The following is a 24,321-nucleotide window of genomic DNA, read 5'->3' on the forward strand; positions in this document are numbered from 1 at the left end:
TCAGCACACCCAAACTATGTGTTGTTTTTCAATGGACGTAAAGTATGTTTTCATGAAGGTGAAGAATCTTCAACAATCCTCAACTACAGTAGAGATTAAAGACACATTTGAATATTCAAATAACTGTATTTATGTAAAGCTTGAAGATACTTCTTGGTCTACAACAGTTTTTTTATATATATATATATATACCATCAAAACACTTTCTTATCATCATCGGACCTAAATTATCCATTTTCATGAAGACGGAAGATAATTCTGAGTCTAACACACCTACCGTGTTTGTTATAAACAACACACTTTTCAAAAATTTTGTAAAAATGATTTGTGAACAATCCCAGTGTGATTTTTCACAAAACACCAAGCACACTTTCTACTAATCCTTACCAATTAAAATGACATCATCGCTGGATGATTTTTTTTTTTTTTTTTTTAAACTGACCTAAAATACAAAGACGCTCACAAAATGTATTGTGGCCATTGTGCCCCACAGGTCCACCAAGCTTTACTGAGCCAACGCCTCAAGAATTGCTCTGTGCTGCTGATCTCCACCAAGATGAGTGTGGTGGAAAAGGCCGACCACATCATCGTCTTACAAGATGGCATGGTCGAAGCTGAGGGCCGCCACCACCAGCTGTTGAAAAACAGCCAGCTCTATGCTCAGCTGGTGAAAAAGGAGGCACAATGAAGGATGCCATATGTAGCAAGCCACTTTTTTATTATATTGTCTCAGATTAAATGTTTTTAATTCCACTCCAATGCGTTGCTATGCAATGTCATCGTTTATATTATTAAACTAGTGTGCATTTAGGAATACTGATTGTGTGACCATTTAATTTCTCTCACGGGATCAATAAAGTATGCGGCGGTCACAATTTCCCCTTTTGTGTCATAATATCCCATAACAACCCATATTATGTGCATTATGCAATGTGGGTCTCCCCATAAGACAATGCAGGTCTTCCTATGAGGTAGGTGTTCCCATAAGGTAGGTTTAATTTAAAAATAAAATGCCTCTGAAATCTGCTTTCTTGTTTTGCGGGTAATGTAGAAAACGTTTAAATGTACGTGTTTAAAAGGGACAATTGTTTTCATTTATTTTTTGAAACCGTTAAATGATGATATAATTTGTAATCTTTTGCGTGTCCAAAAAATTGGAGATGAGACTTCTTTGTGAAAAAGGGTCCTTGCAAGGATGATTTATTACAGAGATCTCCGCTCACACAGTTGAATATCACGTAAAGAGTGCCATCCAAGAGTGTGTGCCCCCACCCTTGAGAGACAGCTCTTTATTACAATCCGAGTTTGAAAGCAAAACGCCTCTTCTCCTCCCCTTTGAATAAGACAACAGATTGGTTCTCACAATATGTTGTTGATCTGCACCTGTTCTTTTTTTTTTTTAGACAGAACAGATTCTCAGTGTGCCAGTTTGTACTTTTTTCCCAAAACAGAATCTCAATGTCAGATTGAACTTGACAGCTCCTGATGGTAGTGGGAACAGTGTGTGTGTGTGTGTGTGCTCTTTCTCAAAACAGAATATGTTCTCCGTAAACAGATTGAACTTTTTCACGCAGGACACTGAAAAGAAATTTTAGACAAAAAAAAGGTACCAGATAGGTTAAGGTCGAGTTATATTGAGTTTAACATTATTTCACCTGCTCTACACATCTATAACTAAATTCAACATGGTTAAAATAAAGAAGTAAAAATGTTAATAATGTTACATTCCTCCTGTTGGGCTTGAAAAAGCCCAAAAACTAAACATTTAAACATTTTTACCAAAAGATTCCAGCGGGATCTTCATCGTCGCAATGGCTGGTGCAACATTAAAATAAGAGCAAATGAAAACATTTTTTTAGCAGGAGAGGAGGTCAGTCATATGTCAAGAACAATGTGATTCATTAAAAGATTTTTTCAGTAAAATAAGCATATCATATATGAAGACGATGTGTTGTGGTTATGTTCAAAGTTGTGGCGAGGGGATCCCAGAAATACCAGATTGGCATGACAGTCAATATGAGAAAGAGTGTCCTGATGTAACCGCAATTGAAGACGTGTTGTCGCTTTGAGCGATGAAGTTCTTTGTTAAATGAGAAGGACGTTTGTGAGTTCCGTTTTTGTTCTTGCGTTTGTTTTTTTTTGTTTTTATTTCTAAAATCTGCCAGGCGTGCCTGGGTAGCTGGGCTGCTGATGCTCGCGGTGAATGGAAGTGGTGTTGCGGACGGTGAGGTGCCGCCTAGGACTGCATCGCATCTAGAGCGTTGGCCATATATCCTGAATAAGCCTGGCCAGGAGGCTCTCGCGACCTGTGTCCTCTGCATCAATGGAATCCGGGTCAATTCCAAAGATCCGCTTGATGTGGGGCTTGTCTTCTTCACGGCATTGAGCTTTCCTCTTAAGGGGCCTCGACAGGGCATCATCGATTGACTCGTCAGAGCTCAGGAGGCGCGCTGCCTGCTTCTCTTCCATCTTTCTAAAGTCGTTGGACTGCATCGCATCTGGAACGTTGGCCATAATCTGAATAAGCCTGGCAAGGAGGCTCTCGCGAGCTGTGTCCTCTGCCTCAATGGAATCCGGGTCAATTCCAAAGATCCGCTTGATGTGGGGCTTGTCTTCTTCACGGCATGGAGTTTTCCTCTTGAGGGGCCTCGACAGGACATCATCGATTGACTCGTCAGAGAGGAGGCAGGCAGCGCTCTTCTTGAATGTGTATGAATCGAACGACCTATCCACTCTTAACTTGTGTCTCACAGCAACAGCAAAGAGGTTCGGATACCGCTTAGGGGAAAGCTCCTCGTTGCCCTCAAGGCCTAGGACTTTGATGAATGGGAACTGCTCGCCATGACGGCTCTTGAGCTTCTCTTCCATCTTTCTAAAGTCGTTGGCCTCCCGGCCCACACAGGGCAAGAACGCGGCCTCTGTCGGATCATCAGCCAGGTAGCCACAGATTGTCAGGTATGGAGTCATCGCTGCATAGCGTGCGACCATGATGATTTGGTTGATCATGGCCTTGCCAGTTGGGCCACACGTGTTTCCCTCCCGGATGTCCAACAGAGATCTGAAGGCGACGGGAAGAGTCACTTGGCTAGCAATCCAGGCCGAAGCCGCAGCGTAGTCGAGTCCGATGTCAATGGTCACCGTAGGGACGTACGAGGTCTTCCTTGCCTCAGCTAACATGGCAGCAAACCGGGCTGAAACTTGGAGGGTCGGTTGTTTGCTCGGTTTTTTAACCAAGTAGTAGAGGATCGTTAGCCCCATCTTGAGTGTCTGAAAGATCTGCTGCGGAGTCAGCTTGTTTGCTCCTGAGGCCCACTTCATCTCTTGGTCTCTCCCTGGGATAATCAGCCCACGCTTTGGACTCACACAGGTAGCTATTTTCTCAATTAAATATAGTTGTGGGAAACATTTCAGCAGCACTGAAACAAGTATTGAGACCACCCCGCCTTTTGTGGTGTTTGCGGCATCATTGAGTTTTCTGGGGTCCTGAAGTGAAATCGCAAGGAAGCCCTCGAGTTCATCCGGCGGCGGCAAGGCCAGGGCCATGTTGCTTGTCTGTGCCTTATTTTGTATTTTCGGTTGTTTCTTCTTCTTTGTGGATGCCCTCCGGTCGGTTGCTTTTCTTTGCTCCGATGTTGACGGATGCTCTACCTTAATCTCTAGCATCTGTAAAAGCAGACCTAATTAAAGCACATACAAGCGCAACAATCACACAATTAACCCTTTCTCTTTTATAGAAAAAATTATATTCCCTCTTTCTAAAAGTTTTGAGGCTTTTGGCTATTTAATTTGGAAAAAGAGTGACATCTGGCGGTCAGCTAGAGTCATAGCAACTATAATCTTCAAAGTGATTCACCTAATTAATTTATATTCCAATATCACAGCAATACATTCAGTCTTACAGTTGTGTATGTCTAATGAACGTGAGGTACACATGGAAGTGTTGCAATATTGCCTCAGAAATGCAAGGACTTACACTCTCTAAGATTCCTTCAGAACGAGACTGCCAGTAATCGCGGTGATCATAGATAAACGTAGAGATGGGACGTTTGACACTGAGACTCCGGAGCATGTGCCAGCCGAATGAGACAGACTGCTCGAAACAATGTATCAAAAGCCCCGATCAAGCCTTTGTGATCACGTGCTGATGACGTATGCGGCTTTATGCGCGCTAATGAGATACCGGAAACAAAAAAATAAAATAAATAAAATAAAAAAATATTGCAACACTTCCATGTGTACCTGATGATCATTAGACAGACACAAATGTAAGACTGAATGTACTGGTGTTATGTTGAAATATAAATCAATCAGGCGAATCACTTTGAAGATTATAGCTGCTATGACTCCAGCTGACCACCAGATATCACCGGTACGATCTATCTTATGGGGCTTTGAAACTTCGACTCTTTTTCCAAATCGATCAGCCGATAGCCTCAAAAGCTTCACAAGGCTTCATTGTCCCATCTCTAGATAAACGCTGCCATTAGCTCGTTAGCTACTTGCAAACGCGTCGCTGATACCAACCTTGATGTCACGGGGTTGTTGACGTTTTTAGACGCAGTGTTCAGCCAATCGACGAGTGGCGTGGCCGGCCACCTGACAGGAAGTGGGTGTTCCAGCCTTGCGTGGGCATATATATGGGCCGAAGCGGAAGTGGTTGGACGCCATTTCGTAGAGGAGCGGCAAGTGGTCGTTTCGCACCCACCCGCTGTGACGACAGCGGGCAAGCAGAATATTTTTTCTCCCTCCCTTTTTTCACCCCCACCCACCCCCTCCATTGGATAGCTGCCAAATACCCAAACCGATGGAAGCGGCTCTAAGTTCGCCTCGCGAAAGGTAACATAAGCATCCCCCCCCCTTTATTAGTTAGTATATCCATCTGTAATGTCAGCCTTGGCGTGTCACTGATGTGCTTAGTTACCGTTACTAGCTACCTTGGTTTAGCTTCTTCCAGCTAGCTAACGTCAGTGTCAGTTAGCGGCGGCTTTATTTATTAACTTGGCAGCATTGTATAAAGACGTTCCCGTTACCAGACCGCTATATTCCCCCTTTTCGGAGTGATTTGGTGCGGGGACGGTTGACAGCCTAGTGACAGAGCGGATGCTAACCCCACGTCCTGGACCGACCGCCCCCCATTCATCCTCAGTTGCCCCGCCGAGGCAAACCAGGTCAGCCCCTGTTCGAATAACTGCCTTTATTCCATTCGATTGAATGTTTTCAACTTTAAATGTCATTTAAGGCGTCCATTTATCTGTTTTATTTGCCGTTGTCGTAATGCTGGATATTTTTTTAGGCGGGCTATCGTTACTGTGTCCGAGTTTATCAGGCATTTTGTTTGTGAAATAATAATAAATGTGACTTTTTATTTGTTTTTGTTTTTAAAGCAATAATGGTCCGTCACAGTCTGTCTTTGTCATTGAGACAATGTTTACAAACACAAACGGAGGGCGGGACGGACACACCACGTCACGTCCCAGACACTATTCAAAATTCAAAATTGAGCAAAGTTACAAAAATAGACATTTTCTTAAGTGTAAGTATTGCTTTTTGTTTGTTTGGTAATAATGTGTACCGTTTTGTAGTTTGGTATAGCAGATGATGACACTCGCAAATACAAGGTTAAACTTTTATGGATGCACAGTCTTTTCACTGACATTTTTTTTGCAAGTGCAGATATTTTCATTGTTTTACCCAAATATATTGGGTGTATCTTTGTATGGCTTTGGGGTGGGCCAAGTTGTAGCAATTGGAATATATATTGTTGCAAACGATCATTCCAAACTCTGTCGTCATTATAATAACTTTGTAAATGAAAACTATATTACATAGCAATGATAACCATCAGAGAAACATTGAAATGCTTTTGGCATTTATTGAAGCAGCGGTGGCAAATGAGCAAGAACCTTACTTTGAGTGCTGGTTCAATAAAATACTGTACATTAAACACTGTTACTTATTTTTTTGGTCATCTCTTGTGCTGTCACTATCGAATATTTTAGGAATCGATTAATCTATCGATTATTCAATCGAATAATCTGATTCATTTTATTTTTTAATTAAAGTGTGTTACAAAAGCGTTTTTTCCCCTATTAATGATGATTGACCAGCGATTGGTGTTTATTTCGTACTTCGTATTCGTATAGTAATTTAAAATAAAAAGGGAGGGTTGATCTTATACCGGTTCGGTCTTATTTTGATTAAACACAGAAGATAATCAGTCTTACTAGACTATAGAAATCAATTGTGTGAACAATTATGGTTGATATGCTGAAATCAGAGGATTTGGACAATTTTGAATTAAAAAATGGCTCCAAATGATAACGCGATTATTAAAATAGTTGTCGATTAATTTGACAATGGATTACTTGTTGATTAATCGATACATTTTGACAGCTCTAGTCATCTCTCCAACTGCGTGCTGTTTCTCCAGGTGACTTTATTCCCAGTGTGTGCATGTCTGTCTACTGCTCTCCACCACAGCTCTGCGGTGGGGTTGTCCTGCGGCATAATGGACCCGCACACTAGTACCGGCAAGCGTATCCGTAAGCCCTCGCTGCTCTATGAGGACTTTGAGAGCCCCTCGCTGCCACTTACAATGCCGCAGGGTCCGCCTGCCCCTCCGCAGCCTGCCATCAGGGACCCGTCGCGTCAGGGCCGCGCCACTAACCAGCTGCAGTACCTCCAGAAGACCCTGCTCAAGTGCCTTTGGAAGCATCACTTCGCGTGGCCCTTCCACGAGCCGGTCGATGCGCACAGGCTCAACTTGCCTGTGAGAATCCCAATTGTACACTCTCCTCCAAAAGTATTGGAACAGTGAGGCCAAATCCTTTGCTTTTAATGGAGACTCAAAAAATTACGAGCCTGCATACCAATCTATCCTTATAATCTAGTTGCCTCTATACCACTCTAATGATTTTAGAATCTGAGTGTTTCAGAGAGTTATTTGGGTTTTTCCATTTGAAGACTATGTTTTCCTTAGTTAGAGCCTGAGGTGTAAACATGATCCAATCCAGAGATTGTGAAAAACAATTGTGAAGCAGAGAGTAGATGGAAATCCAACCTCAAATGATTATTAGTTAACTATTGATAGCGACCTCTTTATCTCTTTGATTTATAATTCCAAAATCCACCGGAGTTGTTTGGATTTTCCCCAAAATGACCACATTTTCAGTTATTTAGAGCAGGGTTCACCAATTCCAGTCTTCGAGGTCCGGAGTCCTACCGGTTTTGGATGTTTCCGCCCACGAGCTCACCTGATTCATGCAATCAGCTCATCAGCATGCCTGGTAACGATCCTGATCTTTAGTATCATGTGCGTTGGTTGGCAGAAACATCTCAAACCTGCAGGAGGTCCGGAATTGGCGAACCCTGATTTATCGGAACAACTAACATGAAAACTAGTCAGAGCGCTCTGTGGGTGAAAAGTAATTGCACTAAAATTGGCCAGAGCCATTTCTACCTAATCGAAATGTCCTCATCCTTCTTCGGTTGGTTCCAATTCTTTTGCTCACTTTTGGTGTACAGGTGTTATTAACTGGTAATAAAAGCCCAACTATGAATTTCTTGTCTCAGTGTCTAACTGAATGTCTTCAGTCTAGAGCAAGACTTTAGGAAGTGGCCTGACTGTTGCAATCCTTTCAGGACAGGAATGGGAATACCTCTCCCTCAAGGCGTCCTTGAAGCCTGTTTATACATTTCACGCAAAATGTCTTGATTGTCAATTTGTCACCTTCCTTCCTTCTTGACTCAGGACTACCATAAGATAATCAAGCAGCCCATGGACATGGGCACCATCAAGAAGCGTCTGGAGAACAACTTCTACCGCTCTGCCAGTGAGTGCATCCAGGACTTCAACACCATGTTCACCAACTGCTACATCTACAACAAGGTGCGAATCACACGCCTAGTAAACCTTTTATTCTTTTTTTCTTTTTTTAATTTTGTGGTGTTCTAATTTGCACGCACGCCTTCTAGCCAACTGATGACATCGTGCTGATGGCCCAGTCCCTAGAGAAGATCTTCCTCCAGAAGGTGGCGCAGATGCCCCAGGAGGAGGTGGAGCTTCCCGCACCCACATCCCACAGGAAGAGCAGCCAGGGGCGTGGCCGCAGGACGAGCCGTGAGTGTGAGTGTCTTCCCCCCCCCCGGCCCATGACCGTGAGTTGCCCCCTCCACCGTCGCGGTGCTCACCAATGCTATCTTCCCCCCGTGTTTGTTGGTCAGCAATGAGGGCGCAGCAGGTCCCGGCCGTGTCACAGTCGGCCTACTCGCCGTCCTCCTCGGACACGGGCGAGTCCGTGCTGTCCAGTTCGCCGCAGACGGTGCTGACCAAGAGCCTGCCACCGGCCACCATCATGGGCCTGCCACCCACGCAGCCCACCACCAAGGTACCGTAAAAACCTGTGTATATTAACCCCGGAGAACCCAAGAACCCTTTTCTTCTTTGGAAAATTATGAATTATTCATTAAATGACTGCTATAAGTTCACTGAACACCAAAATATATGTTTTTTCAATTTTAACCCTTTTTTTTTTTAAACTAGCTCCGAGTTGCTAATTTATCAAAAAATATATATAAAACATACTCCTAGGCATTCTACAACATGATATGAAATAGATTAACCAAAAAAACACAATTTTACCATCTGATGGTTTGCTGAGAAGATGGTTTTGTTTGGATTGATTTCCAGCTCAACAAAACAGCATGTTGCCATTCATCTTGTCACCACCACTCATGTAAGTGCAATATTCATCCACTAGATGGCCCCATGCAGGGGTCAGAAGTGGCACTCTGGACTTTTGAAGTTAAATTTGCAAAAAAAAAGAAAAGAAAAAAAGGTCTTTGTTATTTGAGTAGCAGAATTTATAGGGGCCAAATTTGACCCCGTGGGTTCTCCAGGGTTAAATACGCACGGTAGTATTGCACGACGTACGTGTCCCCCAAATCACCCTTAAAAAGCTATTTTCTCTCAGTACTTGTGTATAATACAGCCATCTGATTTGCTGGCATCCTTGATTACTAGTGATGGGAAAATGAAGCCTCATGAAGCTTCATGAAACACTTTTACTATTTTTATTACTCCTCTAGATGGTGCTCTTGGTTCCATTACAAAGGCTAGTGCAATAAAAATGTATTACATTTCCACTGCCTTTTCAAACCAATAGTGCCATCTAGAGGATTCAAAAAATATCACAAGTGCTTCATGAAGCTTCATTTGTCCATCACTATTGATTACACTGGCCACTAGCTAAACCAACCTATTTTCTACGGCTGATTACTAAACCAGAACAAGTTAGAATCAAACTTTCTTTTCTGGTGGAAAAAGAACAGTCCACCCTTTCTTTTGTTCCGATCCTGTGCTTTTATTATCACAGGACACTACGTTCTGTGGGTATTGAAAGATCAGTCAGAATGCTCTAAAAAAAAAGATGGCAATTTGGGGAACTATGAAAATGGAAGGCAGTGAATGAGTTGAGTACAGTGGAAAATCTTATGGTCTCAATTTGGAAACGTTTTTTTTTTCCGTTAAAATACAAATAACCTGTATCAGGGTCATACTTCCGCCATCAAAACACTTCAACTGTACAGGGAATATTTGAAGTGATATTGCCACTCATCTTGGAAGGTCAGCTTCTTTACATTTTGTTGTAGTCGCAGAGCAGGCAGTACTCTTCTGTGGTGACATCATGAAAAAGCAAGCGCTGTTGTTCAAGCCTTCAGCTGCTCACTGTGATCATGTGTCGAGAGATTGAAGTCTGAATTTTGCGCTCGTCTTTTAGAATGGATTTACACTTCCCGGCTGTTTTGACTGTCATGTACATTTCAAGAGACGTATTTTTTCAGACACATGGATGCAAAATGAACGTCTTAAAGCGCATTATTCACAACGACGACGGGATATGAGTGTTTCGGTTTCCATGGCGACGTTCAATGGTGTTATGTTGTTTTTGTTGTTTTTTTGGGGTTAGAAAAAAGGTGTTAAGCGCAAGGCGGACACCACTACTCCGTCCACCATGGGCTTGACGGTGGGCATTTCGGCGGAGGGACACGGACACTTGGTGGGCTTGGGAAAGGGAGGCCACGGCGGGCAGGTGCTCGACTCCCCCATGAACGCCATCTCCTGCCTCGGCGGCATGACCCTGGAGACGCCGCCCGGCATGGGCCTGGTTCACAGCCCTGGCGGACCCGTCCTCCTGCAGCCCATGATGTCGGTGGCGGGGCGGCGCGTGGGCAGCGGGCGCCCCATCAAACCACCCAAGAAGGACCTCCCTGACTGCGTGCAGCTGCAGCCCTCGCGGAAGGGCAAGCTGAGCCCGCCCATGCGTTACTGCAGCGGGCTGCTCAAGGACATGCTATCCAAGAAGCACGCCGCCTACGCCTGGCCCTTCTACAAGCCCGTGGACGCTGCCGAGCTCGGCCTGCACGACTATCACGACATCATCAAGTGTCCCATGGACCTCAGCACCATCAAGGTGACACGCAGCGCTCCTTCCTTGTTTACAATGAGTCTATACGACAGGTGTCAAATATCCTCACTGCACAAAAAAATACAAGCATGCCTTCATTCTGGATTCGTTTTTTTTTCCCTCTCGCTCTCATTTTTCCATCCATTTCCCTTTCCATCCTGTTTGTGGTTGTGGGCTGTCGTTATGGCTTTTTTTTTTTATCCCCCCCCCCCCTAAATCTTGTCGAAAATGTCTTAACTCCGTGCTCATGTGACTCTGCTGGCAGCTTAAGATGGATGGCCGCGAGTACCGTGACGCGCAGCAATTTGCCGGAGACGTGCGCCTCATGTTCTCCAACTGCTACAAGTACAACCCGCCTGACCACGACGTGGTGGGCATGGCCCGCAAGCTGCAGGTGAGCCCTGGTGCTCCCCTGAGTTGTATTGCACGCTATGATGACCGCTCCTGTGGAAGGCTTACTCGGGGACTATCGGCGATATGCAGTGGAGCCGTCAAAAGTCCTGACGCCCCAGCAGAATAAAATTTATTTGTTGTTAACCGTCACCGTTTTTGGCGTGAGGCTCCACAAGTTTATTTTGTTGCTATTTTTTTTGGGAGGGTTGACATCATCACGGAAAGACTGGAACGGTTTCACTTCCTGTTTTATAAAGCAGATTTTGTTGATATTTGGGGGTTCCGTAATACCAGGAAAATTGTTTTTGCATGGCATCACTTGTTGCTTGGTAAATTTTCAAATGTAGTCAAAACTGCCCCACGGTCGAATGTATTTATTTATCTCTTTGGTCTGCGTGTCATTTGCAGGACGTGTTTGAGTTCAGCTTAGCCAAAATGCCCGACGAGCCACAGCTGGACCACGCCAATATGTCCCTGAGCGGCCACCCGACATCCTCCTCCTCTTCCTCATCCTCCTCGTCATCCTCTTCCTCGTCCACATCCGAAAGCGAGCCCAGCAGCGAGAGCGAGGAGAGTGAGAGCAGCCCCAGTTCGGACAGCGAGGAGGAACGAGCCCACCGGCTGGCCGAGCTGCAGGACCAGGTGTGCACGCAGGTAAGGCCATCCAGTTAATTATACTCTAAATTGTCCATAGGTGTAATAGGTTGTATATAAGCAATGAAAGTATTGGAATTGATATTACTCTATGATTGTAAATTTTTTTATCATGTATATCAGTGGACCCCAACCTTTTTTTCACCACGGACCGGTTCATACATGTCCACAACTTTGTCGGACCGGCAACCCAGTGGGTGCTTGGCTGTTCGTCGGCTGATTAATAAAAGGCTACGACAACAAACGCAAGTCCACTACCATAACAAGGGTAACAAAACGCGACTGAGATAATTAGCATCTTGACATGTGTCAAGAGTCCGTCGTTAACTCTTTGACTGCCAGACGTTTTCAGAAATGGGTTGTCCCCAGTGCCAGCCGATTTTAAACATTTTGACTGATCTTTCAAGGTCCACAGAAAATTATGTGTTTGGACTATGGAAACACACATACTACCAAATGAAAGATTGGACTCTCATCTTTCATCAGAAAAAAAAGTTTGTTTCTACCTCATTCCGTTTTTCAGTAATCAACAATAGAAAATGGTTAGTTTCACCTCTGTTTTGAAACAAACGTCTTTTAACGTCTTTGGCACTCCTCCATAGGATTTTACTCAACGTTATTTAACGTTTTTGGCAGTCAAAGAGTTAAACAGAGAGAATCTGGTCACTTTTCAAAATAAAATATTTTTAAGCCTCGGCTAATCAATTAACCGGAAGTACAGTACGTTTTTTTTATTCTTTCAACTGTGCGGCCCGACGCGGCCCGGTCCAAAGGTGCCCACGGCCCGGTACATGTCCGCGGCCCGGTGGTTGGGGACCACTGATGTATATTATTCATAGTTAATTACTCCCCCCCCCAAAAAAACAGCTTCGAGCCGTGCACGAGCAGCTGACCGCGCTCTCCCAGGGCCCCATCGTCAAGCCCAAGAAGAAGCGCGAGAAGAAAGACAAGAAGGAGAAGAAGAAGCACAGGAAGCCGGATAAGCGCGGCCGCGGCGCCAAGAGCCGAGCGGGCTCCGAGGAGTGGACCATGCCCACTAAAATGCTTAAGAACAAGGCGTCGAGAGCCGGCACATCGCAGCCCAAGAAGAGCCAGAGCAAAAAGAGCAAGAGCAGCAAGTTAGTAACACGCTGACACCACAAAACACAACAATCGGTCTGTTTTTGTGTATCGATGGTACTGAAATTACACCGTTAAGCGAGATTCTTTTGTATTTATCGTTCTGGCATTTTGCACTCACTCCAGGAGCTCCAAGAAGCCGTTCTACCCTCCCCTGACGCCCGCCATGCTTCCGCACTACGACTCCGAAGAGGAGGAGGAGATCGTACCCATGACGTACGACGAGAAGCGGCAGCTGAGCCTGGACATCAACAAGCTGCCAGGCGAGAAACTGGGCCGCGTGGTGCACATCATCCAGTCGCGGGAGCCCTCGCTGCGCGACACCAACCCCGAGGAGATAGAAATTGACTTTGAGACGCTCAAGCCGTCCACCTTGAAGGAACTGGAGCGCTACGTCATGACGTGTCTGCGGAAGAAGCCGCGCAGGCCCTACACCGACCTAGGTACATACTGCAGCGTCATTATGTTTTTCTTCCGCAGCACAAACATAAGATAATTATGATTCAGTTATTGGCTTGGCTTCGTAATGTCAAAAAACAAGGCAAAAATTGTGTTTTCTTTTAATTCAACAGAAATAATCGATCTGCTTTCTTGGAGGACTATAGAAATCTGAGAGTATTAAATGCCAAAGATTTGGACAATCAATTGATCGATTGTCAAAATATCAATTAATTTAATAATTGATTAGTGGTCGAAATGTAGTAAATAAAATAGGAGCACAGAATACTCCCTAAAAATGCAAAATACTGTTAATCAGATGATGTTCAACAAACAAAACTGAACTGCATGCTGTGGTTTAAAAATGTATCCTCCTTGAAGGACCACATCTTAGGTTGTCCACTACTAAATCCTTGTCTAAAAAAGGCTCCCATTCTGGTCACGATGGAAACAACCAACGTGATTCTTTTTTTTTTATGTTGGTGGTGTTCCCAACATGCTTAATTTAGTGCGATGAGCTTTACACACCGTGTGTGACTGATCCACTTCTCATGCTTCCCTACCTGTATGTACAAACCAAAATGTGTCCAGTCCAGATATCTGTTTTTAAAACTTTTATAAAGCATTCTTATAACTCGAACCCTCATATGACAGCAGTTAGAAGAGATGAGAGCTAGAATGCTCTGGATGAGTCGATCGTTGAAAAACCATAAGATCTGAAAACTTAACTCATTCACTGCCAGCCCAGTTAAAATCGATCTTTGACGTCTATGGCCGTCATTGGCAGTGAATGAGTTAATATGAAACTAAATTAAAAAAAAACACAGCTTCGGCAGTCACTTAATTGTTCGGCCCCACCGTAGACGTTCACCAGCCCTTTTCCTGACGGCCTTGTGCTTTTGGGCTCTCGTTAGCAGTGAAGAAAGGCGGTGTGGTCAAGTCCAAAGAGGAGCTGACCCTGGAGAAGCGTCTGGAGCTGGAGAGGAGGCTGCAAGACGTCAGCGGGCAGCTCAACTCGGCCAAGAAGCCTGCGAAACCCAAAGGTCAGCTCGAATAGAATACATTTGATTTGTATCCTTATTGTTTCATGTGTTGTGTATGAATTTTGTCAGCGGAGAAAGTCAACCCCGCCGAGGCCCACACGCAGCCCTCGCGCCTCAGCGGCAGCAGCTCCAGCTCAGACTCGTCCTCTTCTTCCTCCTCCTCGTCATCCTCGTCCTCGGACACCAGTGAGTCGGACTCCGGCTGAGCTCTTTGTGGCCAAAAAATGGAAAATAATCATTCAAAAGAAGAAGAAGCAACTCAGGGACTTGGGCTGGCCCCGGATGCGACGCTCCCTGAAAGCGGACTACTGAACCGAACTCTTTTTGAATGTTCGACTTGAAGGATGTGTGAGGAAGAGAAACGAAACACTTAATGCCTTTGCTTTCTCCCTCCGGTCTTTTTTTTTTTTTGTGTGTGTTTGTAAATACATGTACAAAGTTGTATGTTTGTTTTATAAAGAAGAATTTTATGATTATTTCCACCACCCAGAGAAGAATATAGTGCAAGTCTTCTTTGGAGCTATTTATTTATTTGAAAAATGTCAATCTTTATGTTTCGCTTCATCCCCTTTTGGAGCCCTGCTTCATCCTCAACACGTCGACGGAACTCTGGAAAGCCGTTTGAGCGTTAATTCATATCCTTGATCTCCATCTTGAGGTTATTTTTTGTCATTACTAGAAAGACAATTTTATATTCTACTAGTGCGCCGAGTTTTGAATGAAAACTATTGTGCAAATGCTTAAAATCAGTTCTTCTTGATAGGTCCATGTACTAGTACACTCCGAGTCCTGCTTGGTAAGACAATTTAGCACACAAAGTAGAATATATTTGTCTTACAAGTAACATTTTTTTAGCATTCATTCCATATCCTTCATAAGGTTGCCCGACTAGTGTGCAGACGTATTAATTAAACACACATATGGCTTTGTCAAGCCATCATTGAATATTCCAGTAAAGTGAATTGTCCTAATAGTGAAGACAAAGAGTGTGCTATTACATGATAAGCTATCAATGATGTGGAATAAAATTTCAAAACGGCTTGCCATTTGGAACGGTCAAGGTGGGAGCGCATTTAGAAGTTTTGCATAATTGTTCTTGATGTCGCTGCATCTTGTTGAACGATGGACAAGCAGCCACACAACTTTTTGTCTTCGCTGTAACGGGACAACATGTTGACCGTTTGGCATTTGTGCATTCAAAACATGTTCACCGTTTAGAATGTGAATGAGCACCACGCTGATTTGTGGAAGTAACGCCTGTATATTCTTAAAAAAGTGTTTGCTGTTGCACAAACTACTGCATCCGCCCTGCTGTTCCCTTGCCTTAGTTCCCTCTTGTTTTGTTTTTTATATGTTGCTCTTCCAGTACTTTTCTCATTCCAGTTAAGTGTTACTGTTGTTTGCTCACTTTAGAGCGTCTCTGGCCTGTTCTGACGCACACCTTTTTCCTCCCCCATTTGACAGCTTTGTTTATTAAAATAATCTGTGGGAACTATGTCCTTGTCTTTGTGCTGAACATTGGCATTATCATAAACACAAGAAGCGTATGTTGCCATTTCATTTGGTAGGTGGTTGCACTTGATTAAAATATGGATTCATTGTGATCCATTCATGGTGGATTTGAAAAGTTTGGAGATAAGCAATAATTTTAAATGCAAGCACATTTCAGATCCCAGCAAATTGGGTGACGCCAGTATAATTGACAACATCCAGCCACCATCAATTCACATTGGTTTCCTTGCAGTGTTGGGATAATATCAATTGGTGGCGGTATTGCACAATTAATCTGGCTTGTCAACTGCCACTAGAGACCACAGAACAAGAAAGCAATCTGTTTTCGAACATTTTCAAAATTTCTTTGCTACAAGAAAAACTGTTTGCGAATACAAAAACTTTTGTAAGTGTCTCCCGAACGTCTTTGCATCGTTTTGCAATCGTGAACGAAGGCTGGGGAAAAGAAAAACAGACCAATAATAGTGCGCAAAAGCGCACACCCTATAAGACTTCGCCGCTCAGTGAGATATCACTTAATTATCATTTCGGTTTGTTCAAAATTACAGAATTCTTCTTTCGTTGGACGTCTCACCTCCTGTTCTCTGACAAACCCTGAATGAATGAACTTTCTAGAACGCCACGGGTGGGCGTGAGTATTTAATCGAAATAGCAGGGGAGATGCATTAGTTTTGAATCCGTTCAAACTGACAATTTCAGCCGCATGGTGTAATATTACTAATCAAGTCTACTAGCTGTTTTGTTTATAATTAGTACATAGGTTTTGTTCCATCCCAATTTTTTTTCATAATGGCTATATTACGTCTCGACTAAATCTACCCCCTGCTGTGACTCCACGATGGTACAGCCCCTCTGACAGGAACAGCTGAGCTAGTCTTGCTGCTCGATGCTCATGCTCATGCTCATGCTCGAGCATCTCCTCAGGAGTAGTCACTTTTTCAAAACAACCAGGAGGCCGTCGTTACTTGCTTTTTTTTCTCGAGGCTTTTGAGCGCTCTTGCCCGACGTCTCCAACATGTGTGCGGCCAAGAAAGGGGACTTGTCCCCCAGCGAAAAAGAGTTGTTTGACGTTATCACGACAGGTAAGTAATCTCCTACAATGCAATGTGGCTAGCACTTGTTAGCTTGTATATACGCTACGAAACCGTAATTTATATATATATATATATATATTGACGTTGTCGCGTTTACAGTTATGGTTATAGTGGTGTAGAACCACAATGCCTTACTCTGAGAGCTTTTTCGATATGTATGGACAGTATTTTTTGGCTTCTTTAGCTAACTAGCTACAACCGCACTCAAACATTTATATATTCACTTTTAATGAACATAATCTTGATATAAATGTACTAATATATGAACTCTACTAGATCACATTTACATAACATGTCATGTACTATACACATTATAGGCCTATCGCATATTGTTTAAAGTTTGCGGGGTGTTCTCAGCCCTGCTACTTGCGTCTCCTTTAACCTCATTTAACCCCATATATATATATTTTTTTTTATTATATTTTCTTGAAATTTACTTGGGTGGCTATTGGTACAACCATACGCCACACACTGAGGTATTTTCGCTGGAGAGGAAGAAAGGACGCATCTGTACTTGCTCGTGACGTCGAACTATTTTTGTTGATTTTTACATTGGGAGTTTTAACTACATTGTTGCAATATGCCTGACAGAAAAAGAGCTGACGAGATTGAGGAGACAATTTCAGTTTTCTAAAGACAAAGAAACCGTTTAGCTGTTGGCAAGTAACACATTCAGGGGGATTGGTTCAATTCTGCTTTATCATATAGTCCTTCCCCCTCACTTGAATTCACTAGCACTGGCTCTTCTCCCTCCATATTTTTTAAGAATGCATTATTTGCCGATAAAGAAATTACCATGGCCAAAAGGCTGCTATAGTGCTAATGGCCCAGTAAGGGAGAAAATAATTGAGTTGTTGTAACAGGCTGCCAGTGAAGGCGCACACACCAACCACCAATAATCTCTATCAAAAACGCCCAAAACGTGTCAGCACAACAAATATAAAATGACAATAAAGGTGAAAGAGTACAAATCAAAGAGAAAATTAGCCAAACGTATGTGTTTTAAATTTGTTTACTGCAGGAAATGTCCAAGAGGCGTCCAGACTGCTGGGCTGCAAAGATGTCAAAGTCAACTGCTTGGATGAGGTTTGAAGAAAACATTTCATTTGATTTTTTTCCAGCTTTAATGAGACATCTTTTGAGTTTTCTATCATCAGGCAAAATCATAGTTTACTCAAATCTGAGCGGAGTACAGGTGCTCGTCAAATTTTTTTAATATCCTCAAAAAGTTGAATAATTTACGTAATTCCATTCAAAAAGAAGATTGACATATCGTATTGAAAATACCGTCCATCCATCCATCTTTTTTCCCATTCAAAAGACTAGGGAGTATGCGTGGTGATTTCTTCACATTATTAAATTTTTTTGACATACTGTTTTCACGGGTTTTATGAGCTGGAAGCCCAAATAATGTAAAAATAAACAAATAAATGCTTGAAATCACTTAAGTTGTGGGCTCTGAATCTATGAAAGTTTGATTTTTTTTTAATGGAATTACGGAAATTATTCAACCTTTTGAGGATATTCAATTTTTTTGACGAGCACCTGTATATGACAGTGTTGGATAATCAAGCCTCCAATGTAATTTTTTTTATCAGTGGCTGGTTTTGTGGGGAAAGAACAAGCAGGTCATGTTTTTGTTTTTTATTTGAGTGATACACATTGTGACAAGGAGGCACTGGCGTCCCCCAAGGATGAGTAGAAGAAACCCTTCACCTTCTCTCTCACCTTTGTTTTCCCTTCAGTCTTCACGCCTGCGTCAAAGTCAGCTGTCAGAAGCGTGTTTTACTCTCTTGTTGACTTAACCTCTTACTGAAATATTTTTCTAAATTTTTTATATGCTTTTTTTAGTATTGTTCGGACACACAGAATAACCAACCGACAGATTCAAAACAATATAAAACTCAGGGTGGCTCATGACAAAAAGAACAGGGAAATTTTACTTGTCAAATATTAAAACACGTAAAACATAGCTAGCAAAAAACAAACAAAAACAAAAAAAACCCACCAAAGATTTAAAACTTGTGTTTTTATTAACCGGTATTATACCCACACTTCTAATGTTTGGTCAAAGCTGCCATCTTGATTGCATGTCTCTCCCGGTACAGTACGGCATGACGCCGCTGATGCACGCCGCCTACAAGGGCAAAGCCGACATGTGCAAGCTGCTGCTGAGGCACGGCGCCGACGTCAACTGCAACCACCACGAGCACGGGTACACCGCGCTCATGTTCGCCGGACTCTCGGGTAGGTTGACGGCCCGAACGAAACCGCAAAGCGAAGGTGCCGCGTCACCCGCAGCCATTTTTGTTTGCGCTCGCAGGGAAGACGGACATCACGTGGATGATGTTGGACGCCGGGGCCGAGACGGACGTGGTCAACTCTGTGGGGAGGACCGCAGCGCAGATGGCCGCTTTTGTTGGTATGTGTGGATACCACACATACAAGTGTGCTAACTTGAGACGTAACTTGGTCACTTTCCATGTATTATTTTTTAACAAACACAAGCAATACATTTGGAAAAAAAAAAAAATCTGAAAACTACAAAAATCTGTATTATAATAACCATTATCAGTTTTATTATACATAAGTGCTTTGGTCTTATAGGTTAGTGTTATGCAAAAAATAAAGGAAAATAAATCATGAATTAATAATAATAAAAAATAAATAAATAATGAAAACAGTGTATCTACTTAACTTTTTTTCTTTTAAGCATTCACTAGACGACCTCGTGAAATTCTCCCAAACAAGAGTGGCATAAATATAAGTCAGTAAATCATAAATCAGATTACAACTGTAATGCAAACAAATCTTTTAAGTGTGGCTATATCACTTCAATTTTTCATGAAACAATGATATCATTTCTTTAGAAGTATCTCAACACTATCAATAAATAATAAGTAATATACATAATGTTAGGGGTGCAACAAAATTCAAATTCAGTTTGAGGCAATATTTTAGTGTTATTGTTTGATATCATTTCGATCATTTTTTATTTTATTTTACATTTTTGTTCAGTTGTAAAATGTTCATGCATTAAAAAAATATCAAAATTTACAACAGCTGACAGTTACCGGAATGGCTGTGTCAGAGATAGGAGTTTGTAATCCATTTTGTCTTGGGTATGTCTCTGTCGCTACCATTTTTGTAACGGCTTTAAATGTCTTCATGAGCCCTTGGAGCAATTTTGCATGAGACTTGTAAATTCTGCCTAGCAACAAGCACTATTTCAATAGCATTTGAAGAGTGATTGACTATGAAAAAGTACACCTTGTACTTGTACTTTTTTTCTGTTTATAGAAGCATCATAATTAAATGTAGTCATCTTGTTTTCCAGGGCAACACGACTGCGTGACGGTGATCAACAACTTCTTCTCTCGCGCCCGACTTGACTACTATACTAAAGCTCAGGGTCTGGAGAAGGAACCCAAGCTGCCCCCTAAGCTGGCCGGACCCTTACACAAGATCATAATGAGTACCAACCTCAATCCTGTTAAGGTAACAAGAGAAATACAGCATAGTTAACTTTTGAGCCACTATAATGAATATGGAACGTGACTATGGAAAATTAGAGTGTAATAAAAAGGGTCTGAAAACATTATATTTGTGACAGTGGCGTGTAAGTATCGACGGTGCAGCCGGTGCGTCGCAGGGGGCCATGACAGAAGGAAAAGAGAGAAAGAAGGAAAGAAAAAGAGCAAAAACGGGGAAAAAACGGCCAGTGTTATATTTTGTAAATAAGATCTCGGCGGGTCAGTCACGCTGTGGGAGGTGGAAATGATCATTTAATCACCTGACTTCGGCATCTTGAAAAAAAAAAAAAAGTGGTAGCTTTGCAAACTAAAAAAGAAATGCGTCAGGCAATAAATAAATAAATAAAAATAAATTACAAATAAAAAACATGAAACCGTTAAAGCTAATATCCTCAAATAGACGTGGTTTCGGTCCAGGCCAGGCAAAATCTAGCGCCCCGCTCTTTGCACCGGAGTCGAGCAGTGGCTTGTCGGCAGTTGGCTCGTTCGTAAAAGCGACATTAACCCTCTATCCGGATCCTGCTTCTCCCGGACAGGCGGCTTCCCGCTGCCTCGGGATGAATTTGGCGGATTTGGATAATACTTTGCTGAGCGTGGCGCTCAAGATGAGCTTTTAATTAGTGAGTTGCTAACTTCTTTTTATAAAGTGCAGGCAGTTAGTGTGATTCAAATCTATGGCAATTTACTTTATTTTTTATTTTTTTTTGGGGTGCCATAAAGTAGTGTTAACTCTTTGACTGCCAAAAACGTTAAATAACGTTTAGTAAAATCCTATGGAGTGCCAAAGACGTTAAAAGACGTTTTTTTTAAACAGAGGTGAAACTAACCATTTTCTATTGTTGATTACTGAAAAACGGAATAAGGTAGAAACAAACAAAAAGATGAGAGTCCAATCTTTCATTTGGTAGTATGTGTGTTTCCATAGTCCAAACACATACTTTTCTGTGGACCTTGAAAGATCAGTCAAAAATGCTTAAATCGGTTGGCACCCACGGCATTCCTTTTCGGAAAACGTCTGGCAGTCAAAGAGTTAATATCGTCAAGGAAAACAAAACAATTTTTTTTTTGTCAACACACATTTTTCACCGGACTAAAACTAGACTAGACTAAAATCATACATGCACAAACACATGGGACAGACAGGAGGTGGCTTCACGATGAACGTTTAAAATAAAAAAAATAAAGTAAGGGGAGGGGGGGGGTGATTGTGGGGAGGCCCAACATTTTTATTGCACCGGGGCCTCTCAGCATGATGTTACGCCAGTGAGTTGTGAAGAGAATCCCAGCAGAAACGCAAATATTTCTTCCCGTCATTTGTGGTGTCAGATGGTGCTGCTGGTGAAAGAGAACCCGCTGCTGGCCTCGCCCTCGGCCCTGGACAAGTGTCGTCGCGTAATGGAGCTTATCTGCGAAAAGTGCATAAAGCAGCGCGACATGAACGAGGTGCTGGCCATGAAGATGCACTACATCAGCTGCGTGCTGGCCAAGTGCGCCTCCTTCCTCAACGAGCGCGACGACCAGCTGGACGGACTCATCAAGAGGTCAGTGACCCCCCCTGGCAATGTGGATGACACGACATAAATTCCTAAAATGCTGGTGCTTGGTATCGTTTCCCTCCCTGCAGCCTGCTCAAGGGCAGAGACAGCGACGGCTTCCCAGTGTATCAGGAGAAGTTCATCCGCGAGTGTGTGCGCAAGTTCCCGTACTGCGACGCCACGCTGCTGCAGCAGCTGGTGCGCAGCATCGCCCCCGTCACCATTGTGAGTACATCCCTTGGATCTCTAACATGACACCAAACAAGAAACTGTGACAATATATACATTCAGAACATCCTCCCCCCCCCCCAACAGGGCAACGACCCCACAGCGCTGTCGGTGCTTACGCAGGCCATCACGGGTCAGGTCGGCTTCATGGACGCAGAGTTCTGCACTACGTGTGGAGACAAAGGAGCTCAGAAAAGGTGTTCCATTTGTAAAATGGTGAGTGCTTACTTAAAAACAAATGTGATACATATTGACAAGTTACAACCCTGTATGATGAGAAATGATGGATACATAAGTAATGTTGCGTTTACATTGCTGCAAATGTGCAATCAGGATCAGATCTGGATTCAATTCGTAAGGACAATCGGTATTATTTTTCTCTGTGATAAAATTAACGCAATTGTTATTGTCATTAATTACAAATTCTAAGTGATAATTATTGGCATTATTTTGTTTTTATATTTTACAAAATTCCTATTTTAATTGTGTACTTTTCAAATAAGACAGTTTAAGATTAGATTTTGATTACATACATTTAAATGTAGACAAAATAATTAAATAATGGGCAGTCTAAAAATTATTTCCTGTGGATAATATGTTATTCTTTTTGAAATTATTAATAGTGTTATTTTATTTTTATGATTTCCCAAAATAATGTTTAGATTTGATTTTGTATAAAATAATGTAAAAACGTTGACATTTAAAGTAATGAAAAAAAATTAACAATCTGAATTTAATTTCCCTTCAAACAATAATAATACACTGTTGTTATTGTGATTTTGAAAATTATTAGTAATTATTATTACCATTATATTATTTTTGCATTTTACGAAAAGACTGTTTAGATGAAATGAAGGAGACATTTTAAATAATGGGCGAAAAGGGAAAATCCCAATTTAATTTCTTTGAGAATAGTAAAAATAAATAAATGATTACCGAAATAAACAAAAATAATAAAAGTTTGAGAAAAAAAAACATGCCTATCATAAAAAAATAAAAATAAATCAAATATGCATCAAAAACTGTAGACAGACATCTGTCCATAACGAAAGATGATATAAGTTCATTGGCTGAGATAACAATATAGTGCTATATTTATTTTGTCTATATTTATCATGTACATTTTGTCACCAGGTGATCTACTGTGGCCAAGCGTGTCAGAAGTTGCACTGGTTCACACACAAGAAAGTCTGCAAGAAGCTTCAAGAGCAGCACCAAGCCCAAAGCAAACAAGTCACTGGTTGGTCAATTCAGTCACTACAGTAGACGAAGCAGCTTTTCAAAAACTCCATCTGTGCACATCTTTCAATTCAATGCTTAACATCTGTCACTACAGTTCAAAAGGCAGGAGTCTCTCGACTATACAGGATTTGTACATGAAATGAGTCGTTGTCCTTTTAAGAATGAGAATACACTTTTGTGTTCTGTTCCAGAGGAGAGTGAAGCAGTCAAAGAGACAACCGAGTCCATAAAGCAGCTTAACGTGGACCCCGACAGCCAGACGGCCTCCACACAACATTGAGGACGCCCTAACGTGTGTAACGCAACAAAACACAACACATCCGATTACTGGACACGAATGCCAAACCACTTGAGGCTCCAGCGGACTTTTGAGGCCGCGGTATTCATTTTTGTCTCGTGTGAAACTCTTCGAGTGGAGCAGAGACAAAAAGGGACAAACTCGGGAGAAACACGATAAGCCAAAATATGTACATTATATAATATTTATAACCACAGTAACGTACTTTTTATGTGCGTTTATTGGTGTTGGCGGGTTTCATTTCCATACATGTGTTTAATAAATAAACTTTCCATTTAATGACACCTAAAGGAAAAAGTTTTTTTTATTTAATTTTTTCAATGTGCTGTCTCCCATGAAACAAGTGAAAGTTCTTCCTAGGTGTGTCAACTGTGGCTGCAATGACCATTTTAGTCCTGCTAGAGGGCAGCATTTGACTACAAATTGGGTAAGTGCTGTTACGTAGAGAAGACTCAATTCTATTACACTGAATCAAGTTGTAATTACCAAGACTGTTTAGGTTTTTACTTAAAAAATATGTAAAATACTTAAAAATGTTTGCTTAGTATAGACTATTTCCTATTCAAAATAAGAATATATTTAATGCTTGTTTTATTGAATTTTAAAAATGGGCAAAAACACTATTATTATATTACCAATACCTAAGAATTAAAAAAAAACATTAAACTTATTTTAAATGCTATATCTATATAATATAATAAAATTAATATTTTGTATAAAGTGTTTGTGTAACGTTTTACTTTTGTTTAAACTATTTCACAAAATT

General features: G+C 42.0%; 4 protein-coding genes across 10 annotated transcripts in view; 3 read left to right on the top strand and 1 right to left on the bottom strand.

Annotated features, from left to right (window-relative positions):
- The window catches only part of tap1 (transporter 1, ATP-binding cassette, sub-family B (MDR/TAP)), a 9,533-nt gene extending 8,507 nt beyond the window's left edge, over positions 1 to 1,026 (top strand). Inside the window, exon 13 of the mRNA XM_077576479.1 lies at positions 494 to 1,026. Coding sequence (XP_077432605.1) covers positions 494 to 688 — 195 coding nt within the window. The 3' untranslated portion in view covers positions 689 to 1,026. The remainder of the gene's footprint in view (positions 1 to 493) is intronic.
- Positions 1,027 to 1,134: 108 nt separating this feature from the next.
- Positions 1,135 to 4,663, bottom strand: LOC144058174 (uncharacterized). Of its 2 annotated transcripts, none has more exons than XM_077576482.1 (2): positions 4,525 to 4,663; positions 1,135 to 3,663 (listed from the first exon to the last, which is right to left on the bottom strand). In XM_077576482.1, exon 2 carries the CDS (start codon positions 3,661 to 3,663, stop codon positions 2,254 to 2,256), a length of 1,410 nt encoding a protein of 469 aa, XP_077432608.1. In that variant the 5' UTR covers positions 4,525 to 4,663; the 3' UTR covers positions 1,135 to 2,253. The 2 variants fall into 2 exon arrangements, with proteins under 2 accessions (XP_077432608.1, XP_077432607.1); XM_077576481.1 differs by lacking the exon at positions 4,525 to 4,663 and adding an exon at positions 3,974 to 4,510 and having other exon boundaries at positions 1,136 to 3,663.
- On the top strand, positions 4,661 to 15,608 carry brd2b (bromodomain containing 2b). Of its 6 annotated transcripts, XM_077576473.1 has the most exons (13): positions 4,664 to 4,836; positions 5,059 to 5,168; positions 6,481 to 6,769; positions 7,751 to 7,888; positions 7,975 to 8,125; positions 8,224 to 8,387; positions 9,969 to 10,472; positions 10,732 to 10,860; positions 11,268 to 11,513; positions 12,381 to 12,631; positions 12,759 to 13,075; positions 13,985 to 14,113; positions 14,183 to 15,608. In XM_077576473.1, exons 2-13 carry the CDS (start codon positions 5,101 to 5,103, stop codon positions 14,317 to 14,319), a joined length of 2,523 nt encoding a protein of 840 aa, XP_077432599.1. In that variant the 5' UTR covers positions 4,664 to 4,836; positions 5,059 to 5,100; the 3' UTR covers positions 14,320 to 15,608. The 6 variants fall into 6 exon arrangements, with proteins under 6 accessions (XP_077432601.1, XP_077432604.1, XP_077432599.1 ...); XM_077576475.1 differs by lacking the exon at positions 5,059 to 5,168 and having other exon boundaries at positions 4,661 to 4,836; XM_077576478.1 differs by lacking the exon at positions 5,059 to 5,168 and having other exon boundaries at positions 4,661 to 4,836; positions 13,988 to 14,113.
- A 317-nt stretch (positions 15,609 to 15,925) lies between these two features.
- On the top strand, positions 15,926 to 23,839 carry ankmy2a (ankyrin repeat and MYND domain containing 2a). Its single transcript, XM_077576486.1, has 10 exons — positions 15,926 to 16,707; positions 17,741 to 17,805; positions 18,828 to 18,966; positions 19,043 to 19,141; positions 20,057 to 20,217; positions 21,579 to 21,793; positions 21,877 to 22,012; positions 22,103 to 22,231; positions 23,150 to 23,255; positions 23,449 to 23,839. Exons 1-10 carry the CDS (start codon positions 16,641 to 16,643, stop codon positions 23,535 to 23,537), a joined length of 1,206 nt encoding a protein of 401 aa, XP_077432612.1. The 5' UTR covers positions 15,926 to 16,640; the 3' UTR covers positions 23,538 to 23,839.
- Positions 23,840 to 24,321: the final 482 nt, after the last annotated feature.

The sequence above is a fragment of the Vanacampus margaritifer genome, chromosome 9 (assembly GCF_051991255.1).
Source record: "Vanacampus margaritifer isolate UIUO_Vmar chromosome 9, RoL_Vmar_1.0, whole genome shotgun sequence".
Taxonomy (NCBI): domain Eukaryota; kingdom Metazoa; phylum Chordata; class Actinopteri; order Syngnathiformes; family Syngnathidae; genus Vanacampus; species Vanacampus margaritifer.